The following is a 21,764-nucleotide window of genomic DNA, read 5'->3' on the forward strand; positions in this document are numbered from 1 at the left end:
ACATCTGCTTCTGGTTTAGATGACCTGGTTTATCCAGAGTCATTGAGTTTAAAGATGACGAGTCATGGCTGCAGTTTCAGTCTGTCTCATTCACCACCTAAAGTCACCAACAGGCGTCTGTGACACCCACCTTTCCTCATTCAATTCTTTAATACAGACAAAGACAGACAACAAAACACACACACACACACACACACACCGCTAATCACCTGAACACAGACATCGCTAACAGGCTGTTGCCATTTCTATGTGTGTCTGTAGCTCTTCAATGCTATATCTACAGCCCACTCATTTCCTATATGGACACACATACACACACGCACACACACAAACAATCACTGCTTCACCACAATGATAGAATCAGACTGTTAACAACCCTGTCGCCAGCAGTAATGGAAAAGGAATGTCTTGTTTCTTGTGGTGTAAATGTACTTAAATTGCGTCTGAGTGTGTGTGTGCTTGCTTATGTGTGCGTGAATTCACGTGGATTGGGTCTGCATCAAAGTCTGTCTAAACTGAACATACAACTTAGAAACTATGTTTCTCAGTCAGACGGAACGTAGGTCTGACTGCGTGCCTTGTGTTATGGTCCAAGCAGAGGAAGAAAAGTTATTGTAAATTTAAAATTCCCCCTTGAACTCTGTCCAACTGCGAAGAATGATAGTGTGCAGAGCTCCTCAATTAGGGCTAACTGTATTTTAAGATGTAGCTAAGAGCAACTTGGAAGAGTTAAACATTGCTTACTTCATATACATATATATATATATATATATATATATATATATATATATATATATATATATATATATATATATATATATATATATTAGCATTAGCCAAGCACGCTCCTTGGCTTGCTAATATGGGAAGCACTGCGCCAGATGGCTGATATTAGTTTAGCATCAACCAAAGCTAGCCTGGTCTTTGCAGTCTATATTCTTGTATTAAACTAGTCAGGCAAATGAATTTTGATTGTTTTCTGTGGGGAGTTGGCTAGTTGTATTACCATCAGTGTAGGGCTGGGTGATATAGCCCAGAACATACATCACAATATATTCAAGATGTTTTGTCAATATGATATTAATGACGATGTATGTATTTCTATATCTATGTATATATCTGTGTATTATTATGAAACTATTCTTGACAAAAACACAACCCTTTCTTTTGTTATACACTATTATGATAGTTGTTTGATTTTGTCTTCTCACACACACCCTAGGTGTTTGGCTACATTGAGCTGAAATTTGCTAGAGCCCTGGTGAAATGGAATATATTCTACAGGCCTCTTCCTAGCCACGAGACACACATGACAGCGATTAGGCAGGGACACAGACACACACGTCTCTTTCCCTGTCTAGCCCTCTCTCTGGCTAGCGGTTTAGATAGCTATCAGTAAGAAAGCACAGCCTCTCCAACATACACACAACACACACACAACGTGATACCATAGGTCAGCAGTGGCAGGTCGTCAAATATCAGTGTGCTAATTGAGAGTGGCTGTATTCCATTATCTATCAGAGACAGGACCCTGATGTGAAGCACATGGACCATCTCACACACACACGCACGCACCCACTCCCTTTGAGAAATGAAGTGCGTTAACACAGACACCAAAGGCTGCGTTTGGCTGGAGCCATAACCACATCGATGAATAAGGGCATCACAAATCTGTACTCGATGATAAAAGGAGGACAAAAAGAGGAAAAGCAACAGAGGAAGGACATAAGTGGAGGAAAAAAGAGGTTCATTAATGGAGGACAAAAGGAAACAGAAGAAACAAATAGAAGTAGAGAGGAACTGAGTGATAAATGGACAGAGAAGTACAGTGATGGAAGCGAGAGAGATGCGAGAAAGAAAGGAAATAAAAGAGAGAAGAGGCCTAGGCTACAATACCTATACTTTTCGCAAAAGAAGGCATTCTGGGGACACAAGAAATACGAGTCACTTCTGGAATCCATGATATGCGCTTGTTTCCACCTTTTTCCTACATTGTGGCGCAAACCTCTAAGCAAAAATGACCCAATTCTTGATAGACAGAATTCTCAGAAACCCGAGGGGTCCTTCAGAAACCTTAAGAGAAGAGTGAAATGGGCCAGGCAACAAATCAGACTGGGACAGGAAGAACACCATCCCTGTGTATCTTTTCTAAACAGGAGATCATCTTCGTTGATACATTTCAAACATTGTTCACCTTTTGATTTAAATAATCATTCAAATCAGTAAATAATATAATAGACTGTCATAACCCCAAGTGGACATTTGTAGACATTAGTCGTTGAATACATCACTTTTTATATACTGTGGCATCAGACATTTTCTAAAATATCCAAAAGACCCTAAGCTGTTTGTGAGGTTGTCCTTTTTCAATTCTCATTCTCTCCGTCTCTCTGCCCGAAAGTAGGCTCTTTGATGTCTCCAGATGTTCCAAAAATGCTAAAATGGAAACGGGATTCTATAGTGAAGAACAGGAAGGAAGATAGAGTGAGAGAAAGACATAGGGAAAGATTAGATTAATATAATGTTAAACAAGTATAACAAGAATATGCAACATAATACTGATGATTTATTTGGTCATAATAATTGAAATAGCTCTCCCTTCCTGTCTGTAGTAGGGTATATTAAAGGGAAAGTCATCCAAAATATTTAAATATAATCGGATTAACCAAAATGTACATTAATGATTACAACTCCGGAGTGACAGTAATGGATTACAATCAGATTACACACCTTAAAACTGTATTTGGGAGCTCTTGTCCTTCACCTGGGGGATTGATTTGACGAGAAGTGTGGTGTTAGTTATTATAGGTACATCTTGAGTTTCTGTAAATGCGTTGTTTGACCGTCTATCTAAACTAGGGGCATTCAACCTCAAAGCCAGTTTCACACAGTTTTTTTTTTTTTTCAACACTTTAATCAAGGACTTATTTAGACCTGGGACCCCAGGTGGATGCAATTAATGATGAGGTAGAACAAAAACCGTCTGGCTCCGGGCCTCGTAGGGTTAGGGTTGAATACCCCTGACTTAAACCAACAAACTACAAACACACACACACACACAACACACAACACACATCCTCAAATGCCTAAGTCAGGAATTAATTTTTTATTGTTTTTCTTCCTAAAAAAAAGTTATCTTACCCCTAAAAATAAAACAAATAATCTAATCTAATCTCAAGCCTTAAAAAAGAAATAAAGGAGGAAATAAGTCTTAGACTGGAGCATGCTCTGGGGTAACCTGGAAAGACTAAACTGAGAAAGAAGTGAGAGTGTACAGAGACAGACGTAGATAGAAAAATAATGGAAGAGAATGGAAGAGAGCAAAAGAAAGGAGAGAGGAAGGCAGATAGAGAGGAATGAGATAGAGAGGAAGAGAGAAAGTGACACATAGAGAAAAAGAACAAGGAAACAGTAAACAGGTAGAAAGAGAAAGAAGAATGGTGGTTAATCAACTGATCTAGCTGTGGTTGGCTGGAGGCTCCGGGTGAACGTCTTCAGGTCAAAGTAGTATCAGCATTTTCAGGACTATAGTTCCCACAGCGCCCTTTACTCTCTCTACCCGTTCCTTCTCTCTATCTCTCTATCTCGTTCTCTCTGCCAACAATGTGCAGTGGCTTAGTCAGAGCTGGTATGACAGAGTCAGGTTACAGGAAAACTCAATGAGCTCTCCACTGCTGAGGGTACTTCAACCTATCGAGTACACCACGCACAGGAATACACCAAAACATACACACACACTCACTCACACACCCACACACATACACAAACACACACACACACACACACACACAGGAATATACTAAAACATACACACACAATCACTCACACACACAAACACACACACACACACACACAGGAATATACTAAAACATACACACACAATCACTCACAAACACACACACACACACACACAGGAATACACTAAAACACGCACACACACTAACACACACACACAAGCACACACACACACACAGGAATATACTAAAACATACACACACAATCACTCACACTCACAAACACACCCACACACACACACACAGGAATACACTAAAACACACACTCACTCACACACACACACCACACTCACTCACAGGAATACACTAAAACATACACACACAATCACTCACAAACACACACACACACACACAGGAATACACAAAAACACACACACTCACAAACACACACACACACACAGGGAATTACATGTGAACATATACACACACAAACTGCTAACCACGCACACACTGAGAAAATTCCACATAGAAACATACACACACGTACGCACACACACACACTAACTGAAGTATTCCACACTAAACACATTAAAGACTCAACCCTCACCTACTAATAACAAGCCTTGACAAAGACCACTGGGATTAAACCATTGCCAGTGCTCTGTAAATCACACAGGATGCGGGTGTGTGTATGTGTGTGTGTTATTGTGTGTGTATACTTGTGTATTATGGTTACATTATTACAATAAACCCTTTGCATCTCTGATTGCACCCTATAATGACACCCTATAATTCCATCCTATTCTATGTTTTTCTCAGGCCTCTCATCAAAAAGTTTGGCAAAATATAGTAGAAAATGCGGATAGGTACGCAGAGCCAATCAAAAAATGAAACATTTTACATTGAGGTTTTTGTGGCCTTTTCCACTGTGACAAGGGTTCAAATCAGTCCCAGTGCATTTTAAGCAACAAAATAAATACCTCAATTTCTTGTCAATCAAAGCATAAAATGCCTAAAACAACATATCCTTAGTCTTTATGGAGTCTAGTTGAATTAAGGTGCTCATAGAGATTAAGGAACCTTGTTTAATGGATTGTGTTTAAATGGGGCGATGCATCTCTGTAGTGGGAGTTTGCATTTGTGTGTGTGTGTGTGTTCTGAAGCATTCTGTTTTTAGTGGAGACTTTGATGTTGAAAATCAGTTTTCTTGTCAGCTGAGTAAGTCAGATATTGTTGTTGTCCAGGAGGCTAAAGGGAATGGCTGATTTTTTAAGGGGTCTGTTCGTTCAGCAGATGCATGGATCATAGTTCTTCTGACCTTCTCCAAAAATACCAGCCCCTAGTTCCCTCTTAAACAAGCTTAAATATATACAGTAGGTTTTTGGCCCCAATATTTGGCAGTCATGGTCAGGCACTGTACATGGTCTCCAGATTGCATGCCTGCCTAAGAGCAGAGCAGATGGCCTGGTCTGTTTTGGATGTTATAGAGGATGATTTTAGTTCTCTTTAGTGTGATCATATTAATAACCCTTGAAAGTGTTGAGTTGAGTGCTGTTATTTTATTTTTGTGGATATAGTAAAGTAACGTGTGTACGTGAATGTGTTGGAATTAGCTATCATTCATCCAAATAGGAGTACTGACTCCCCATTTTGAAGGATATACTGTTAGTCTGATAAAGTCTGGCTGCCGGTCAGGTAAACGTGCACACACCCGCACACAAACAAACAGCCGCACACACATACACACACACAGCTGAACACACTAACGCACTCTGGCTGCTGGACAAGCCAACAACATCCAGCCAATGTGACATGAAACTGCAAATAACATAAATCTGTCAGTACTTCAGAAAAACACAAACAACCATGAATAGGATATGTACAGTCAGTTTATCATCAAGTTTTAGGTCAAAGACTTGATGGATTGAATTCAACAGAAGCTTTTACAACTGTATTGGAGATCCATTCTAACATATAATGGCCTTCACAAATAATGAGAAGGCCGATGTTGAAAGCACTGCCTTAACATTTTAGTGGTGAAATGAAACCAATTTTGTTGAATGGTTGCATCATTCCATGTCGCTTCTTGGCCCAGCGAAATAAAGGCAGTGGACTGATTGTTTTTCAGAGTGGTAGTTGGGTCATCGCATAGGGTTGTTTGAAATATTGTGTGCGGTCGTCCATGCGCATAATAAACCACTATATGAGGGGTGCTATGTCAGTTCCTAAGGGGATCTACAGCACGCGTCTTGCCCGGTCCTTGAACGCAGGTGAAGCGTACAATGGATGGAAAATCTGACGGGTTATCATGAAACTGACTGTAAAACATGCATGGTATCTATGGCTGGCATCTGATCTGGTCAGCATTGAGTTCCACACATGCATGCACACACACACGCACTTTCTCAGATAAAGCCCTAGAAGGGTTGAAAGAATGGTGTGTTTAAGACTGTGAATGATTTAGTGTTTGAAAAACACTTTGCTCTTTCTGCTCTTTTCACTCTCTTAACTGTCCTGTCTCCTCTCTCTGTTCCTCTCTTCTTTGTTATTTGCAGTAACTTGGCTGTGTGTCATGGACATCCAGGCCAGATAAAGTGAACTGTAAAAGCCTAATAAAACCATATAATTTTTATCAGCTGCATTTCTTTGACCATGACTAAAGAGGGTGTGAGTTACTTATTAAATCCTTCTGTCTGCTATAATTCTATAACCATCTCTTAGGAGAACCACTTCTTGTTAATTAAATCATTGGCCCTGCTTTAAGAGAAACAATAAATTCTTACTGTAGGTCGAAACAGATATCTTTCTTTAACTCAGAACAAGAATATATCTGCGACTTTACCCAAAGGAGACACTTTGGCGGAATAGGGAAACAGTCTTTTGAAGAGGTTTTATTTTGGACTGGACTAGATACCCTCGCTGAATCTCAATACGAAGCAGTCAATCACTCAGATTATGTGCCTTCGATATGCCATATTTCTTCCTGCATGCATAAAGGAGAGTATAGTTTACGTGCTAAATCATCGGCCAAGCTGAAAGTCAGAAACAGTAACCTCTTAGAGGAGATTAAATCCAGCTACGGTTCCCCACAAGCTCTGACCAGGCTGTATTATTCTGCCTACTGAATTTCTAGAACTGGATTTTAAGCAGGTATAAGTTACTTATTAATTATAACCCCTGTTGAAAGAACTGGGAAACACTAACTTCTTAGATTAGCTTGGAATGAGATAGGGTTACCTATCCGTGACATAGAGCCATGTCTGTAAATCTGTCAGATCACATCCATTCTATCTCTCAGATTTCTATATTTGTCAGTTAAATTACCGTGCCTTCTTAAAGACTGGGGAAACTGTAACTTGTTAGTTCAAACTATAGTGAGATACGTTTCCATTTATGCGAAACAGAGCCACAGAAAGCGAAAGACTGGCCCGGATCTGTATGACACCAACATGCTCACTCACAAACAGACACACACACACACCCATATTAAAAGATTGGATTTCCAACCTCAGCTAAGCCTCCAGTGAAGGACTAAGGCATGTGCATACTTGTATTTTCTCTCTCCCCTAAGGTTTATGCCTCGCTCTTTTTTCACTTGCTTTTCCAGCGAATAACCAGGGCATGGATTCAGTGAAACATTCTGGAGAGAAAATCCAGAAAACGTCATAAGAAAGCCCAAAGAGATTCTTATAGAGTTTGTGAGGTACTTGGAAGTAGGCAAAATCTTAAGAACTTACTCAAATTACTTTTTGAGAATGTTCATTGAAACCAGACTTGGTTTAATAATGTAACTTTTTCTGAGATCTGGGACCCTATTCAAACAGCATGTCCGAGTAGAAATGTAATTTAGTATCAGTTTTTGGATCATAATGAATAAGATTACATGGACTTTTCAGCTAGTCCTATTTTGAGTTGCTTTGATTACCGGCCAAGAAAGGCTCTGTAAAGAATAATTTTAAAAACTTTTCTCTAATTCTTTCTTAAGAACTATAGCTACAGGGATGTAAGGCTTATTTTTTTTTAAATGCATCTACTTCCCAAAATTCAATTCAATTACCATTATGTCTCTGCATCTAATATAAAGGAAGTAGAGTAGTTATCAAAAGTACCAGGTAAAGGCAGTTCATAATTACCAGAAAATGTAAATCTTAATCATAGGCTTGAAAATCAATAATGTTTTTTTAAATAAATGTTACATCAATAGTTGTATCGAAGGGCTTATACAGATACCCAGGCCAAAACCCCAAAGAGCAAGCAATCAAATGTTAAAGCACAGTGCTTAGGAAAATCTCCTTAAAAAGTTAGCAAAATACCTTAACTTAGTAGATGAATTGCTTCATTGCCAAAATATTGCACTATGACTTTAGGACTTTCCATTTATCCTCTACAGGTTCAGTGCACTAGGGCCTCTGTAAAAAAGGTCAACGGGTGAAGGCTTTGTTTGTTTGTTGTTGTTACAGCTGAGCGATTTACTGTTTTAGTTATTATCAAGCTTTAACCCTGGTTACATTTAGATCACAGCCCTTTGCTTAGTCTTTTGAACCAAACAGTGAGTGAGAAAGCAAACAAGTTAGTGCATGTGCATGAATGTACGCTTATTTCTGTTTGTGTGTACATGAGTGTGTTAAAACAAACAACTGTGTGAAACATTACCTCACTGTCTTATCAATGTAGTAAAAAACAATAGTTAAAACTGCCACTTTCCGTATTGTAAAACCTAAAATGAGGCATAAAATATCTTCAACCCTTTAATATACCATGTATCACCTGATGGGTAACTTGAGATTTTAACATTTTTAACTATGTCCTAGTTCTCGGTGCTCAATGGTTCTTTAACCCAGGGGCGGAGGGGGAGTTTGTGGGAATTTCAGTGGCGCGCGACAGACAGTCTCTGTCCTGACCTCTAGATGATTGCTTCCAGGTGAGCTGTACGATGCAGGAAATCAAACACACACACTTATAAAACAGATCCGCATGAACGTATCACGCACGTATCAAACGTGTGTTAACCCCCCCACCCCCGAAAACTACTAAAATAAACGAGAATACACAAATGTAATGTTTCTGTCATATTGTATAGCTCTGTTTTAGACAGCCCCTCCTCCCCGTTGAACACTCTCCATTTTAATAGAGATTTTTCATGATGGAAGCCATCTGTGGGGTAGAATTGTGCTGGTCATTTTCTGCCCAGAAGGGCTGGGGGACGCAGGTTGAGGAGGGAGAATGTTCCGGGAGCCTGGTGCTTAATTTGTTTTGTTTTCCTTTGGGCAAACGCACTCTCACTCTGGCGCTCTGCTTGGAATCTCTTTAAGCAGTAAGCATGGACAGGTAGACACACATTTGCAAAATGACTGCCCCCCCCCACACACTCTCTCAAACACATACACACACACACACTCACAGACACACACCCCTACCCCTTAACGGTTGTGTCAGATTTGTGTATATGCTAGATGGATAGGGGTTACAAGGTGAAAGATGGTGCCAAGAAAAACACTGTTGATAGGATTGTGCTGGGGAGGTGAGGAAGACCGACATGATAAAGAACAGAATGTGAAAAAAGAGAGGGAGTAATGGAAAGCAGAGGCCAGATAAAATAGAGGGAATGAGAGAGAGAGAGAGAGAGGCATGTTCTCAGTCAACTTACCTAGTAAAAAAAGGGAAACAACAAAACAGAACCCAGGTCAACAGGCTGAATTGCTCTGTCAAAGGTCTGAGGGAGAATAAAGAAAGATAAAACAGACACGGGAAGATGGAGTCAGAGGGAGAAAGATGAGGGGGAAATTGCGAGAGGGAGTGAATGAAAGATGGAGTGAAGAAGATAGTGGTACATGATGTGAAGGAACAGCTTGACTGTATTCATGTGGAAGTCTGACTCTATTAGTGTGGAAGAAAAAACATCTCTTAAGAGAAATTAGTGCATGTAGCTCACTGGTAAAGATTACATTGAGGATGATAATGTTGTTCCCAGATACTTAATTCACAGAAGGTCTAGTGGAACAGTCCAACAAACTTGGCCTTCTTTAGCCAACAAGGTTTGTGAACATTGATTCAGTGGGGTTACAGGTAGGGCTGGGATTAGCAAGGGAGCTCACAATACAATATCGTCACAGTACTTAGGTGCCAATACGATATGTATTACAATTTTCATTATTCTTGTGATTCTATGTATTGCGATTCAATATTGTGATTTTTGTGTTTTCATATAACCATTTGCAAACAGTTCAATCATACATCCAAAGAAATTCTGCCCAAAAAGTTTGAATAATACAATAAAACCACAAGCCTGTCAATAAAATGTACTCATAACTTTCCAATATTAAGTTTCTAATATAAGGATTCTAAAGTTATGGCTAGGGTTAACGGTTTGGTTTATTAACAGCTCCGGAAACAAGAAACCAGGCAAGCCTAGTTCAGCCGGCCCGCAATAGAAAGTGGTGCCCTCTCGAGATTCGAATACGGGTCACCCATGTGAAAGGCTGTGTCATTAACCACTACACCACAGAACTGTACATTCCCAGGTGTCAGTATAGCCTCTTGTGTCTATCCTGAACAAATCCTCTTTTGCCACTGGCCGTTTTAACAGTTAATTGGCCATTCATGAATGACATGGATACAGTTAAACTGACTAACATTTCTTACTAAGTTTACCTCCACCACTCATAGCGTCTATGTATGACGTTTGCCACTGGCCGTTTGTACAGCGTATTAGCCAGTAATAAGCTTTACCGGTATCTACTAACTTACTGGAATAATCATAAGAATTGAGCAATTGCTAGTGAGACTGAAGATGAATATTTCCATGCCAGAAACAGTCGCAATATAACCTTACACAGTTTTAGTTAAGGCTTACTATAACGTAACTACTGCGTGTTAAGTCAGCAAATGTTTGTCTATCCTGACCCAAAACGCATGCACGCATGCGTACTTCGACCAGAAACTGTCGCAATATAACCATAAACAGTTTTATTTCAGGCTTACTATAATACAGAGACTGACAGTTTTATCCAGTGAAGCTTTCATCTATAAGGAATAATTCATAACGCGTACTTCGCTTCGCCTGCGAGGAGATACGAACTCGGGGCCTATAGTTCACCGGTCCACTTCTCTAATCACAGTCAGTCAGTCACGTTCCCTAAAGTAGTGCCACACACTGTCTGGGGAGCTCACTGATGCCCTGATTCAGGTCTGGGAGGAGCACCCCCAGACACCATCCGCCATCTCATCAGGAGCACCCCCAGACACCATCCGCCATCTCATCAGGAGCATGCCCAGACTTTGTGGGTAGTGCATTCAGGGACATGGGGGCCGTACACACTACTGAGTCACATTATGAGTTGCCATTATGAAATTCACGCAAGTTGGAACAGCCTGTGATTTCAATTGTTTTCTTTGATTTTCTGTGTGAGTCCAGCCCTCACTCGATTGGTGATTTTGGTTTCCATTGACCATTGTTACACCATTTTGCTCTGAATGAATGACACAATGTACACTAAAGATTTTGATAATTAATTTCCTTCATTGAGACCCGATGTGTGATTTAAGTGTTCCCTTAATTTTCTGAGGCAGTATGTATCGCAATAAATTTGTGTTAAAAAAGGCTAATTACAATTGTGCCATATTCCAATGCAGTTTAGATAACATTAAGAAGTACCTCAATAAGGATATGTATTGTTATCGAGGTAACTGGGTCCACTTATTGCGATACTGATTTTTGTTGATATCACCCAGCCCTATTGTGGAACTAAAGTTATCTGTTTCTTTTAATTGTATGGAGAGCATTTCACCACCACCTACACAAAATCCTGTCATTGGTCAGTCCACAGCGATAGGTCTGGGTGATATACACGAAGTTTGTAAAAGCTTAACCTTTTCTTCGGCTCCAACACATCACTTTACTAGCCACTTGCTCACCACACTTCCCTTAATTGAAATAAATTGAGCCCATAACAAACAGCATGTATGTACCAATCTACCAAAATCTACCAACAATCATCTCCCAAAATCATTTCCTACACATCTTCTGTCCCAACGTGGTCTCAGGGAATATGTAACATTAAACATCAATCTGTCACACACTTACTGAGCTGTTTCAATTCTGCAACAATTCTGGGAAAACAAGCCATTTCTTGCTCTTTATAACATACATTAGCTGTCTAGTTAATTTAAGGAACATTGCATTTAGTCATGCAGGCTATTAGCTGGCTAGCTTTTCTTTTTTATTAATAAATGGCTGGCTCAAGAAAGACTATATGTAATCGACAAGTTTTTGTTAACATGAAGAAATGTCAGATATACCTCTTCATTTGGAACTATGCCTCGCAGTTTTTTGATTCGCAATATTCAAAAGATGACAAAACTGAACTCAAATAATGTTGTAAAATACAGTTTATCCCTGAAGGCCAATTTAAAATTGTTGTTTCAGGCTAATATGTGCTGTGTGCAAGAATCTGGGGTTATGATGATGAAGATTATTGTTGTTTTTGTGTAATTTATGTCCCCTGTAGCAATCTTGAAAAGTAAAATGCATGCTGGATAATCACATCTGCTGGCTAAAATGTAATTGTAATGATGGCGGTGAGCGTTAAAGGTGGCGCCACCAATGATGATGTTGTAGACATTGCCAATGATTGCAGTGTTTTATTCTTTCTCTTTCAGGTGACAGAGAACATAATCTCCAAACAGTCTTTTCAAGGTGAGTCTCTCAAGTACTGTTACCTAAATAGTTTACCTTTTGACCATCACAATCAATGATTAATCTACCTATTGGAACAGAAACCTACGATGTTGCTTTAGATGTGTTACTCAAAAACAACGACAAACCTACAGTATCTGTACATATTACTGCAATATCATGTTGATCCGAAAAAATATCGGTTGTGATGTGATGTTAATATTGTTGTTGATGATGATGTTGTAATGATGATGATGAAGATAATATCGAAAATAATTTAAAAAATCTCCATATGTCTGTTAGAAGCGAGAACACAACCTCGCACCTTCAACACATCGGGGTCAAAGTTTGCGACCTCTGTGACCCAGCGGCCGTCGGCCCACCTGACTCTCAGAGACAGCAGCGCTCAAGGTGAGAGCCGTGTATGTGGTATTTGTGCATGAAAAAGAGAGATGAAGTGAAAGAAAAAGAGTAAAACATACATTTCTTGTTTTTTGACTAAATCAGTGGCTACCAACCTTTTCTCATTACCGCACCACCAATTTCATTTTGCTCCTCCCTAGCCCCCTTTTGTAAATTTTACCAGTAAGCCTATGGTCTCACGAACCCCCTGTGGATAGACCAGGTACACGCAGGGGTCCTAGTGCCACTGGGTGGGAACCACCGGGCTGGAGTGTGTCTTTCTGTTTATTAGTTCCGCAGCATGCAGTATCAGTTTGTTGCAGGCATCCAGAAGGGTGTTGTCAGATTTGGCTGGCGTTCCTGTTACATTAGCTCCACAGGCAACTAAGGGTGTGGTTTTTCTCAATCTCTCTTTGTCTTTGTCTCTATCTCTCTATCTTTGTCTACATTTATCTGTCTCATTTTTATGTGTGTATAAATATATCCATCCAGACCAAGACTTCTCTTCATGTGTCAATGGTCACTAGGAAGGAAGAGAGAGGGGGGGGGGGGGGTCAGCCATTCACCTGTTGTCACATAAGGAAATAGTTATCCTAAGATAATAAGGGCAGCTTCAAGAACATTACTGGCATTACTAGCATCAAAGCTGTGAAAAACAGGCTTGGAGTACCACACACACAGACATTTATTTTACCTCATTCCCTTACCACAGTCCAGTTGTAGAAAAAGAACAGCTTGATGATTTTACTTCCTCAGAGACTTAATCACAAGTGTTATAAGAAAATCTAATATTATCTTAAATGTCTTCTTTAGAGACCTAATTATAAGGTTTGACAGAAATGAAACATGACATTATCTCAAGTTTTTCAGAGACCTAATCAGAAGTTTAGTAGACAATAGGCCATTATTTTTGTTCTTCAGAGACCTAATCATATGTTTTATGGATATTACACAGGATATTAGCTGCCCCAGGTTATTCTGGATATGGAAAGAGAGCACTTGTGTGCACTCGGGTTTAAACTAATGGGAACAATGTGAATCCGTTTGTTCAAAGCTGAAACACATTTTGCGTCCTAAGTTGCAGCCTTTGTATCGTGTACTGCATCTGACCCTGGCCAGTAGCATTCTGTATGGGGTGTTATTCAGGACGCAAACCAAATGGTCTGATATTGATTTTCCTGCTGGAATGTGACGTGTCTGTTTAGTTTACCCTCTCGCTCTCCCTCTCTCCCATAGTTTTTTTCCCTTTGTTTTTTTCCCCCTTGTCCTGCTCTCAATGTTTTTTACCAGAATAATTTCCCACCTTCCCTCCCACTCAACCGTTGTCACCTGTCGTCCATTTTTCATTTTTTCTCTCTATCTTTCAATATAATTTTTTGCATTTCAAATTTAAAGGTTGTTATTGACAATATAGTCCATTTTGTGCTTTCTTTTTCAATATCTCTCAGTTTCAATAAAAATTGCTTTTTGTAAGTGGAAAATAAGATTAATTAAAAAAATATTAACAAAAGAAAAGTAACAACATTTTGAAATGTTAAGTTAACATTACACACACAAATGTAAAAAATGCCAAAAGGTAGATGCTATAAATGTGCAAAAAATATGAATGAAAAGCATAAATTGCTATCTCCATCTCTTTTCATCCTCCACACCAGGGTCTTCCTTGTTTCCCGCCCCCCAGGCTGACCTTCACCAATCATGTCGCCACCCTGTCCGGTCCTGGGCCAATCAGAGCTTTGGAGCCCATCTTCACAACATGACTTTAGCCAATGGGAGGCTGCGTGTGCCCCAGGATGGGCGGTACTACCTGTACTCACAGGTGAACTACTTTTTCCTCTTAAATAACTTAAGACACTCTTGGATAACGAGATGGTGCATCCTGCAAAATCCCTAATAAATAAATGTTTTAATTTATAAACACTTTTTGACTCTTATTTCTTTTCACCATTCTCTCTCTCCCTTTAATCATTTTTGAATAAATGTGCTTTTTAATGATTTTGTGCTATAAGCTCATAAAATATTATCATTAATATCCCTCTGTGTCTCCATTTCTAGGTTTACTTCCGCTACCCGTCCCCCAGTGAAGGGGACCAGCCCACAGCCAGCCACCAGCTGGTCCAGTGTGTCTACAAGAAGACAACCTATGTACGGCCCATCCAGCTGCTGAAGGGTGTGGGCACCAAGTGTTGGGCTCCGGATGCTGAGTACGCCCTCCACTCCGTCTACCAGGGCGGTCTGTTTGAGCTGAGGGCTGGAGACGAGCTCTTTGTCTCTGTCTCATCTCCTACCATGGTCCATGCCGAGGATTCGTCAAGCTACTTCGGGGCATTCCGTCTGGATCTGTGAAGATGGATGGACGGATGGGGAGAGATAGAGGGCTGACCAACACCAGAAGAGGGGATAGGAAGAGAAGGCAAGGGAGAATGAGGTGATGAAGGGGTCAGGACACTGCCAAATTGAGGGATGAGAAGATGATAGGCGTGAAGAATTGAGAGGAGTACAAGACAGGGCAAAACCCCCAGGCCTCTCAGCCCCCTACACGCCACGGTTGTTCCAAAGTCATTCTAAAATTCTACATGTGAAGGAAGGAGTTGGACGGACTCGGATGATCAAAAGACAGAAGAATGTATTGATTTGATTTCTCATTCACAGCATAGTACACAGAGCCAACCAAACAGGCGTTCAGTGTGCTAAGCAAGACTGGCGCTGCGCTCGCTCAATCCGTTCCATGTGTACACGCGACGTATCAAAAGCATGGAAATTAGTCCAGCCCCGAACAAGATTTACTTCTCTTTTTCTATGGATTGGCTGTTGAGAGCGTTCAAACTGGACTTAAGGCAGTTTGGGAAATGAGAACAATTACTTTTATTTTGTGTCTGGGTCACATACAATACCCTTTTAGGGAGAGGGTATGTGTGGGGGACTTTGGAGTCCTGGTTGGATAGACTGGTTGGGGACACAGATAAATGGGAGGAAGGAGAAGAGCAAATGGCAAAACAGACAGTACTGAGGGAGGGAGAAGAGAAAGCGAGAGAGACAGATGAGACAGACAGTACTGAGGGAGGGAGAAGAGAAAGCGAGAGAGACAGATGAGACAGACAGTACTGAGGGAGGGAGAAGAGAAAGCGAGAGAGACAGATGAGAAGATGAGAGGTATGCGGCCATACTAGCCTTTTCTGTGAACTTTTGAAATTCTGTTTCTCTAAGTCACCATCTCTCTCTCAATCTTTAAAATGTTTCTGTGGAATCTTTCTCTGCTCTCCACCTGTCTGACCTGTCAAACCTGTGGAACAACATACCACTGCCGGGAAACACGCTCAGACACACTCTGGCCTACTTTACTAAGTCCTTATGCAACAGTCATCAGAATGTAAACACAAAAACAATTTAAACATGACATAAACAGAGAAATGGACAAATTACCTTCAGAGAAAGACAAATACAAACCGTGCAGACCTGCACCTCACTCACAGAAATACAAACACACACATCGAGCCTCTCTTTTGCTGCCTGTTAATTATCATTGCCTAAGTGGAGGCTGTGTGTGTTTTTATGCGCCTGTTTTGAGTGTTCCTTGGCTCGACTGCTGGCTCAGAGGAAAGATTAAACAAATAAGCACAGTGCGACAGGGCATGTTTCTGGTCGCGCCTACATGATTTTGTACTCTTTGTTTAACTGAGGAGAAAGGTCTAAGGGAGGGATACAATGAACATACACACATGTACACACACACATGCGTGCGCGCACACACACACGCACACACACATTAACACAATACACAGTGACATACAGATTAACGCCTGCTTCAAACAATCAGCGGTGGATTCCATCTGTGACATAGTCCTATTCTGAGATTGTATGTAAAGCTCCTTCACTTTCGACCATTCAGGGAGAGGGTGGAGACACCAAGCAAACCATAATAATGATTGTTTATTTTTCCTCACGAGTGTGACAGTCATGTTTGTTTGTTTTTTACTGCCATTTTAACCCTGTCACTACCAATGTTTTTTTGGGAATTCATGAACTGCTCACTGAATTCTCACTCTCTGATTGACACTTCCTGCCAAGTTGCCTGAAAGCACTATGAACACCACTAATGGTACCAAGACACCTTCAAGTTTAGAGCTTAATTCAATCAAACCTGCACTGCTGTATTTATATAGTTGCTCTTTTTCCAATGCTCCAATTAAATCACATACTAGTCTTGGGTACTTGGTAAAAACCTACAACTGCTAGCAGCATGTTCTGTCCAAGACTGGCTTCTCATTGTAAATAAAAGCAGTGTAAACATTGCTCTGGGTTGATTGAGTCCCACCCCAAGGCCAGGATTCATTTGAACCGACCATAGCAACATTTACACAGCATATTCTTTACCAATATTATTCCCATCACAACACTTTTAAAATTGTGACAAAATGAAAGCATAATTGTGAACCGCCACTGTGTACATACTTTCCCCAGATGTCCCAGTTCTCCAGAAATCCCAGTTAGAGGAGACCTGGAATGAGGAGGGAATGGGTAGGATATCTAGGAATCTGAACGTGACATTAATCCGCTGCATTTATCCAAATGACATCATACATTTTCATATTGGAAATGAAAAAAAAAATGTACCTTGGCATTGCATTATACAAGTGCACTTACAACAAAACAAGAAAGGATCACTTCTCACCAAAACCTGATAATTAGGGGAATGATAACTGAAAGCTTTACATCTGTTGGTTAAGACATCTTAAACATCTTAAAATGGACCCTGTACCATATCCAACAAATTACTTATAACCATTTTAAAACCCACACCCTGGAAAGATTGGCAGGCAGCTGTACATTCATTAAATACATATTTAATTCCTGGAAATGCATTTTCTATTCTTTGTGTTATGTTATGTGAATATGTCACTATTTGTAATGTGTACCATAGAAAAATGTGCACAAATTGAGTTCCTGAGTGTTAATAAAATAAATTAGGCCTACCAGACCAATACATGTTTTTGCCTCTAAGCAGACGCTTTAATCCAAAGCAATTATGCAAGTATACATTCTATGTATGGGCTTGAGTAGGAGCTGAACCCACAAAACTTGGTTTTGTCAAGCTTTACCAACTGAGCCACACAAGACCACAATGCCTTATAAAATTATTATAGTGTATCCATGTAATCACTGCCAGATACTAAGTTGGATACTTACAAAGTCTTTCTCCGTCCTTCAAAAAAATACTACGTACATTGTAACAGTTGACAGTAAAATTATCGTTCTTGTTTTTTGTTCTCATGGGAATACGGTTCAGTGATTTGAAATCTAGGTGTTTGCGCTTGTGTGTGTGCGTGTGTATGTGTGTGTGTGTGTTTTCATGCATGTTAAACAAGGTAAAACAAACAGTAAATGGCAGTTCACAAATTAAAAAAAAAACTTCATTCATACCTATGCTGAATTTTGAGCTGTAGTGTAATTTCTATTTGACCTATAGGCTTCTTCTGGCAGGAAATTACATAAACAAGGGACAAAACACGGTAAGACATTGTGCTGGAGATACAAATTAATAAGGTAAATATTTCACTAAAAATATGTCCAACATTATTCATACCACTTGAAATGGTTTCTATACCATTTACAATGGTCATGTAATTTCCACCATGAGAGAGCATTCTAAACACCTATAAAGTGAGAACAGCTAAACAGCAGTAGTTCTCCACTCAGTTACTAGCCAACTGCAAGTCATGGCTAAAAACACAAATAGGTCACATAAAAATTCACTATAGCTCAAAATTCGGCATGGGTATGGATACTTTTGGGCTTAACTGTATAGCGACATACCGAAGGCAAGTTATATATCAATATTAAAGCCATAAGTCACAATAGAGTGTGATATATGGACAATATAGTATGGCTAAGGTCTGTTCTTAAAGACAAAGTATTGCAGAGTGCCTGGACCCAGCCGTGGTATATTGACAGTACACCAAAAATCTCTGAGATACAACATTGCTCTTATAAACCAGTTAATAACACAGTTGGAGCATCAAAAAGTGATGTGTCATGAATTTGTTATACTCCAGGTGGTTTGAATCCTAAATGCTGACTGAAAGCTGTGGTCGATGAAAGCAATAAGGCACTAAGGTATGTGTAATATAGATGACAACTGAAAGGAAGAACCTGAATAAATGAGTGGAGGAACATATCAAATGCTTTTAAACAGGCATACTGCATGATACAGTTAACCAATGAACCTCCTATCATGCTCTGTGGCATGTAAAAAAAAGCTGAGCAGGCCCAGTCGACCTCTATTTTGGATCAAGAGGGCAAGAGGCAAGGATCTTTAAAAGAGGGATTTGTTATTTGGTCTCTTCCAGGATTACTTTGCCCCTATTCACAGGGTATGAGGGATCACTAAAGGAAAAACATGTGAATCATATCCTGTGGCCTTCGCAGTTACCAGATCTCAACACACTTGAACACCTATGGGAGATAATGGAATGACATGTAAGATTACATTTCTTTGCATTGTCTTACAATGAATGAATATCTTTTGGAGGACTGGTGTTCCATCCCTCTAGTAGAGTTCCAGAGACTCCAGGCCAAGGCACATTGAAGCTGTCCTGACATCTCTTGGTGGCCCAACTTCCTTTCATTTGTCAAACGTCTGTATAATGGTTAAGAGCTATTTATAGGCACAACACATTGCACAGTGCCTGGACACAGCTCTTAACCATGGTACATTAGCAAAATATCAAACTGAGATGCCATTTGAATATTGATATTGGTAGTGGTATATTGGCCGTATATCACACCCCCTTGTACCTTATTGCTTAAATTGACCATGGCTACCAGCATTTAGAATTTATACATATACATGTGTGTGAGTGTGCAGAGTCCAGTGGTAACACTATGTGGGAGAATCCGCATGGAGACCAGGGTTAAATTATGTCTCCACCCTTCACCTGTGCTTCTACTTCTATTGTTTCCCTCTGATTCCTACTGTCAATAAAAGCCCTGCAAAAAATGGATAAAAGAAACAACTGGGAAGTCATTATATACTGGGAAGTCATTTACTTTTGGAGACAAGGTTTTTAATAATTTTATCTGAGCACTGCGACTCAAGTGTTTTTGGGGAGGACACGCCTCGTAGGTGGACACAGCTGTTTAGGAAAGCACAATTACGTCCTCCATTGAAGACAAGCAATGCTGTTCTTGCGCTTCCCACCTAACGCAGTGTGAAATACATTCTTCTTTACATACATGAACTGTAGATGACACATACAATGTACAAGTAGCTGCTTAGCTGAAGCTTTTCTGAGTTACACTTAGCGGAGGGAACACTGTCTTTCTCCCTACATTTCTCACTCGCTTTGTGTGTGTGTGCACTGGGCAAATGTAATGGGGGAGGTGGGGAAACAAAATGTGCATTGTTTGTTATTTTTTTACTGAAAGGATTTGAGCATTTATCTTCTTGGTCTTGGTACATCCTTGTTTTAACCACATAGGGCTCTTCCCAAATTGCACCCTATTCCTATTTTAGTGTACCACCTTTGCCAGAGTCCTAGACCCTGTTTTAACGTACTGCACTAAATAACAAATTGGGTGCCACTTTCAAAAAACAAGTATTTACTTGTTGAAAAATGTTGATTAGCCACTTGTGGAATGTACTGTACTTATATACGTTTTTTTCTTTCATTCCTTTGATGTTAAATTGGTGTTAAATAAAAGTGATGAATAATGGTATTGCTGTCATGGGTTTGGATTGCTTCTTTCCACAGGGGTATACCATGGGTCCTGTCTCAATTCACATATTAACCATACTATATAATACATCTGATTAGATAAGCTTGTCCCAAACCATATATATGCATTGGAAATAGTATACCAAAATTGTCCGGATTGCCTACTACGTTTGGCTTGTCTCTAGGTCTCGGGAATTTTTTGATTTTTGTTGCAAAGGAGTGGAAAAGTGTTTTTTTCAGTAACGTCTCAAAACACATTAACCCAATCAAATGTATTGCTTGGGCTAACGCCCCAAAACACATTAACCCAATCAAATGTATTGCTTGGGCTAACACCCCAAAACACGTTAACCCAAACAAATGCATTGCTTGGGAGGGGCTTGTACAGATTCTCACTAGAATAATGCCTTAAGTGCAACAGTAGCTAGCTAAGTAATGATGGCAGCAATATCGCGAAATAAAACCCCATCGAAATCTCTGGATGTATGTCGCGTTTGTGGTGAACCATATCAGTCTTTGAGAATCAAACATAACCTTTTCCCAGGTAAATCATTGTCATTGAAACCAGACCATATAATAGGACCAGTAACGCTGAATGATGAGTTTTCTAAAGCAGTATGTGGTATGTGGTAGCAATCTTCTACTAAAATATAAAAGTGGGGAGGAGGTAGAATGAATTAGGTTAAAGTGAGGTTAAAAAGTCATTCTAAACTCTGAATGAAATGAGGTGGCACAGCAGTCTCAACCACTGGCTGGAGAAACCACTAATATGATTGACTTGTTCATTTTCAATATCAATAAATCACAGACGGCCATGCTTGATAAATTAAACTTTTAGCATAGGCTGTAGGAAGGCATGCCAAAACATCTATTTTTTGCAGAACAGCATTTAAGCAGAGAAGTTGTAATGGCTTTATTGACTCAATGTTAAGAATAGAGCACATTTCTTCCAAAACATAATACATTTTTTCCTCCATCATCTTTTTTGATATGTTATAACATAAGTAGGAGCTAAAAACTTTCAGGAAATGTGTTCTATCCAGTTCAAAGAAATAGTGAAACCACGCCAAGCCCACCTTCAACAAGCCTGTGATTGGATTTTTTTGAAGACTAACATCCAATAGAAATCTTGCTGCTGAGAGTCAGCTGCAAGTTTTTTTTAAAAGGTAGGTTTCCAGACATCAAAATAGGCCAGATGAGATTGTAGTTGTGGCCTCACGAGACTATTGTCTATCTAAC

At 39.8% G+C, this 21,764-nt stretch overlaps 1 protein-coding gene across 1 annotated transcript in view; it reads left to right on the top strand.

Moving 5' to 3' along the window:
• tnfsf10l (TNF superfamily member 10, like) overlaps positions 1 to 20,526 on the top strand; it is a 38,788-nt gene extending 18,262 nt beyond the window's left edge. Inside the window, exons 3-6 of the mRNA XM_010902753.5 lie at positions 12,393 to 12,429; positions 12,712 to 12,819; positions 14,466 to 14,629; positions 14,866 to 20,526. Coding sequence (XP_010901055.1) covers positions 12,393 to 12,429; positions 12,712 to 12,819; positions 14,466 to 14,629; positions 14,866 to 15,156 — 600 coding nt within the window. The 3' untranslated portion in view covers positions 15,157 to 20,526. The remainder of the gene's footprint in view (positions 1 to 12,392; positions 12,430 to 12,711; positions 12,820 to 14,465; positions 14,630 to 14,865) is intronic.
• The last annotated feature ends 1,238 nt before the right edge of the window (positions 20,527 to 21,764 follow it).

Source organism: Esox lucius, chromosome 24, assembly GCF_011004845.1.
Source record: "Esox lucius isolate fEsoLuc1 chromosome 24, fEsoLuc1.pri, whole genome shotgun sequence".
In the NCBI taxonomy this organism is placed as follows: Eukaryota; Metazoa; Chordata; class Actinopteri; order Esociformes; family Esocidae; genus Esox; species Esox lucius.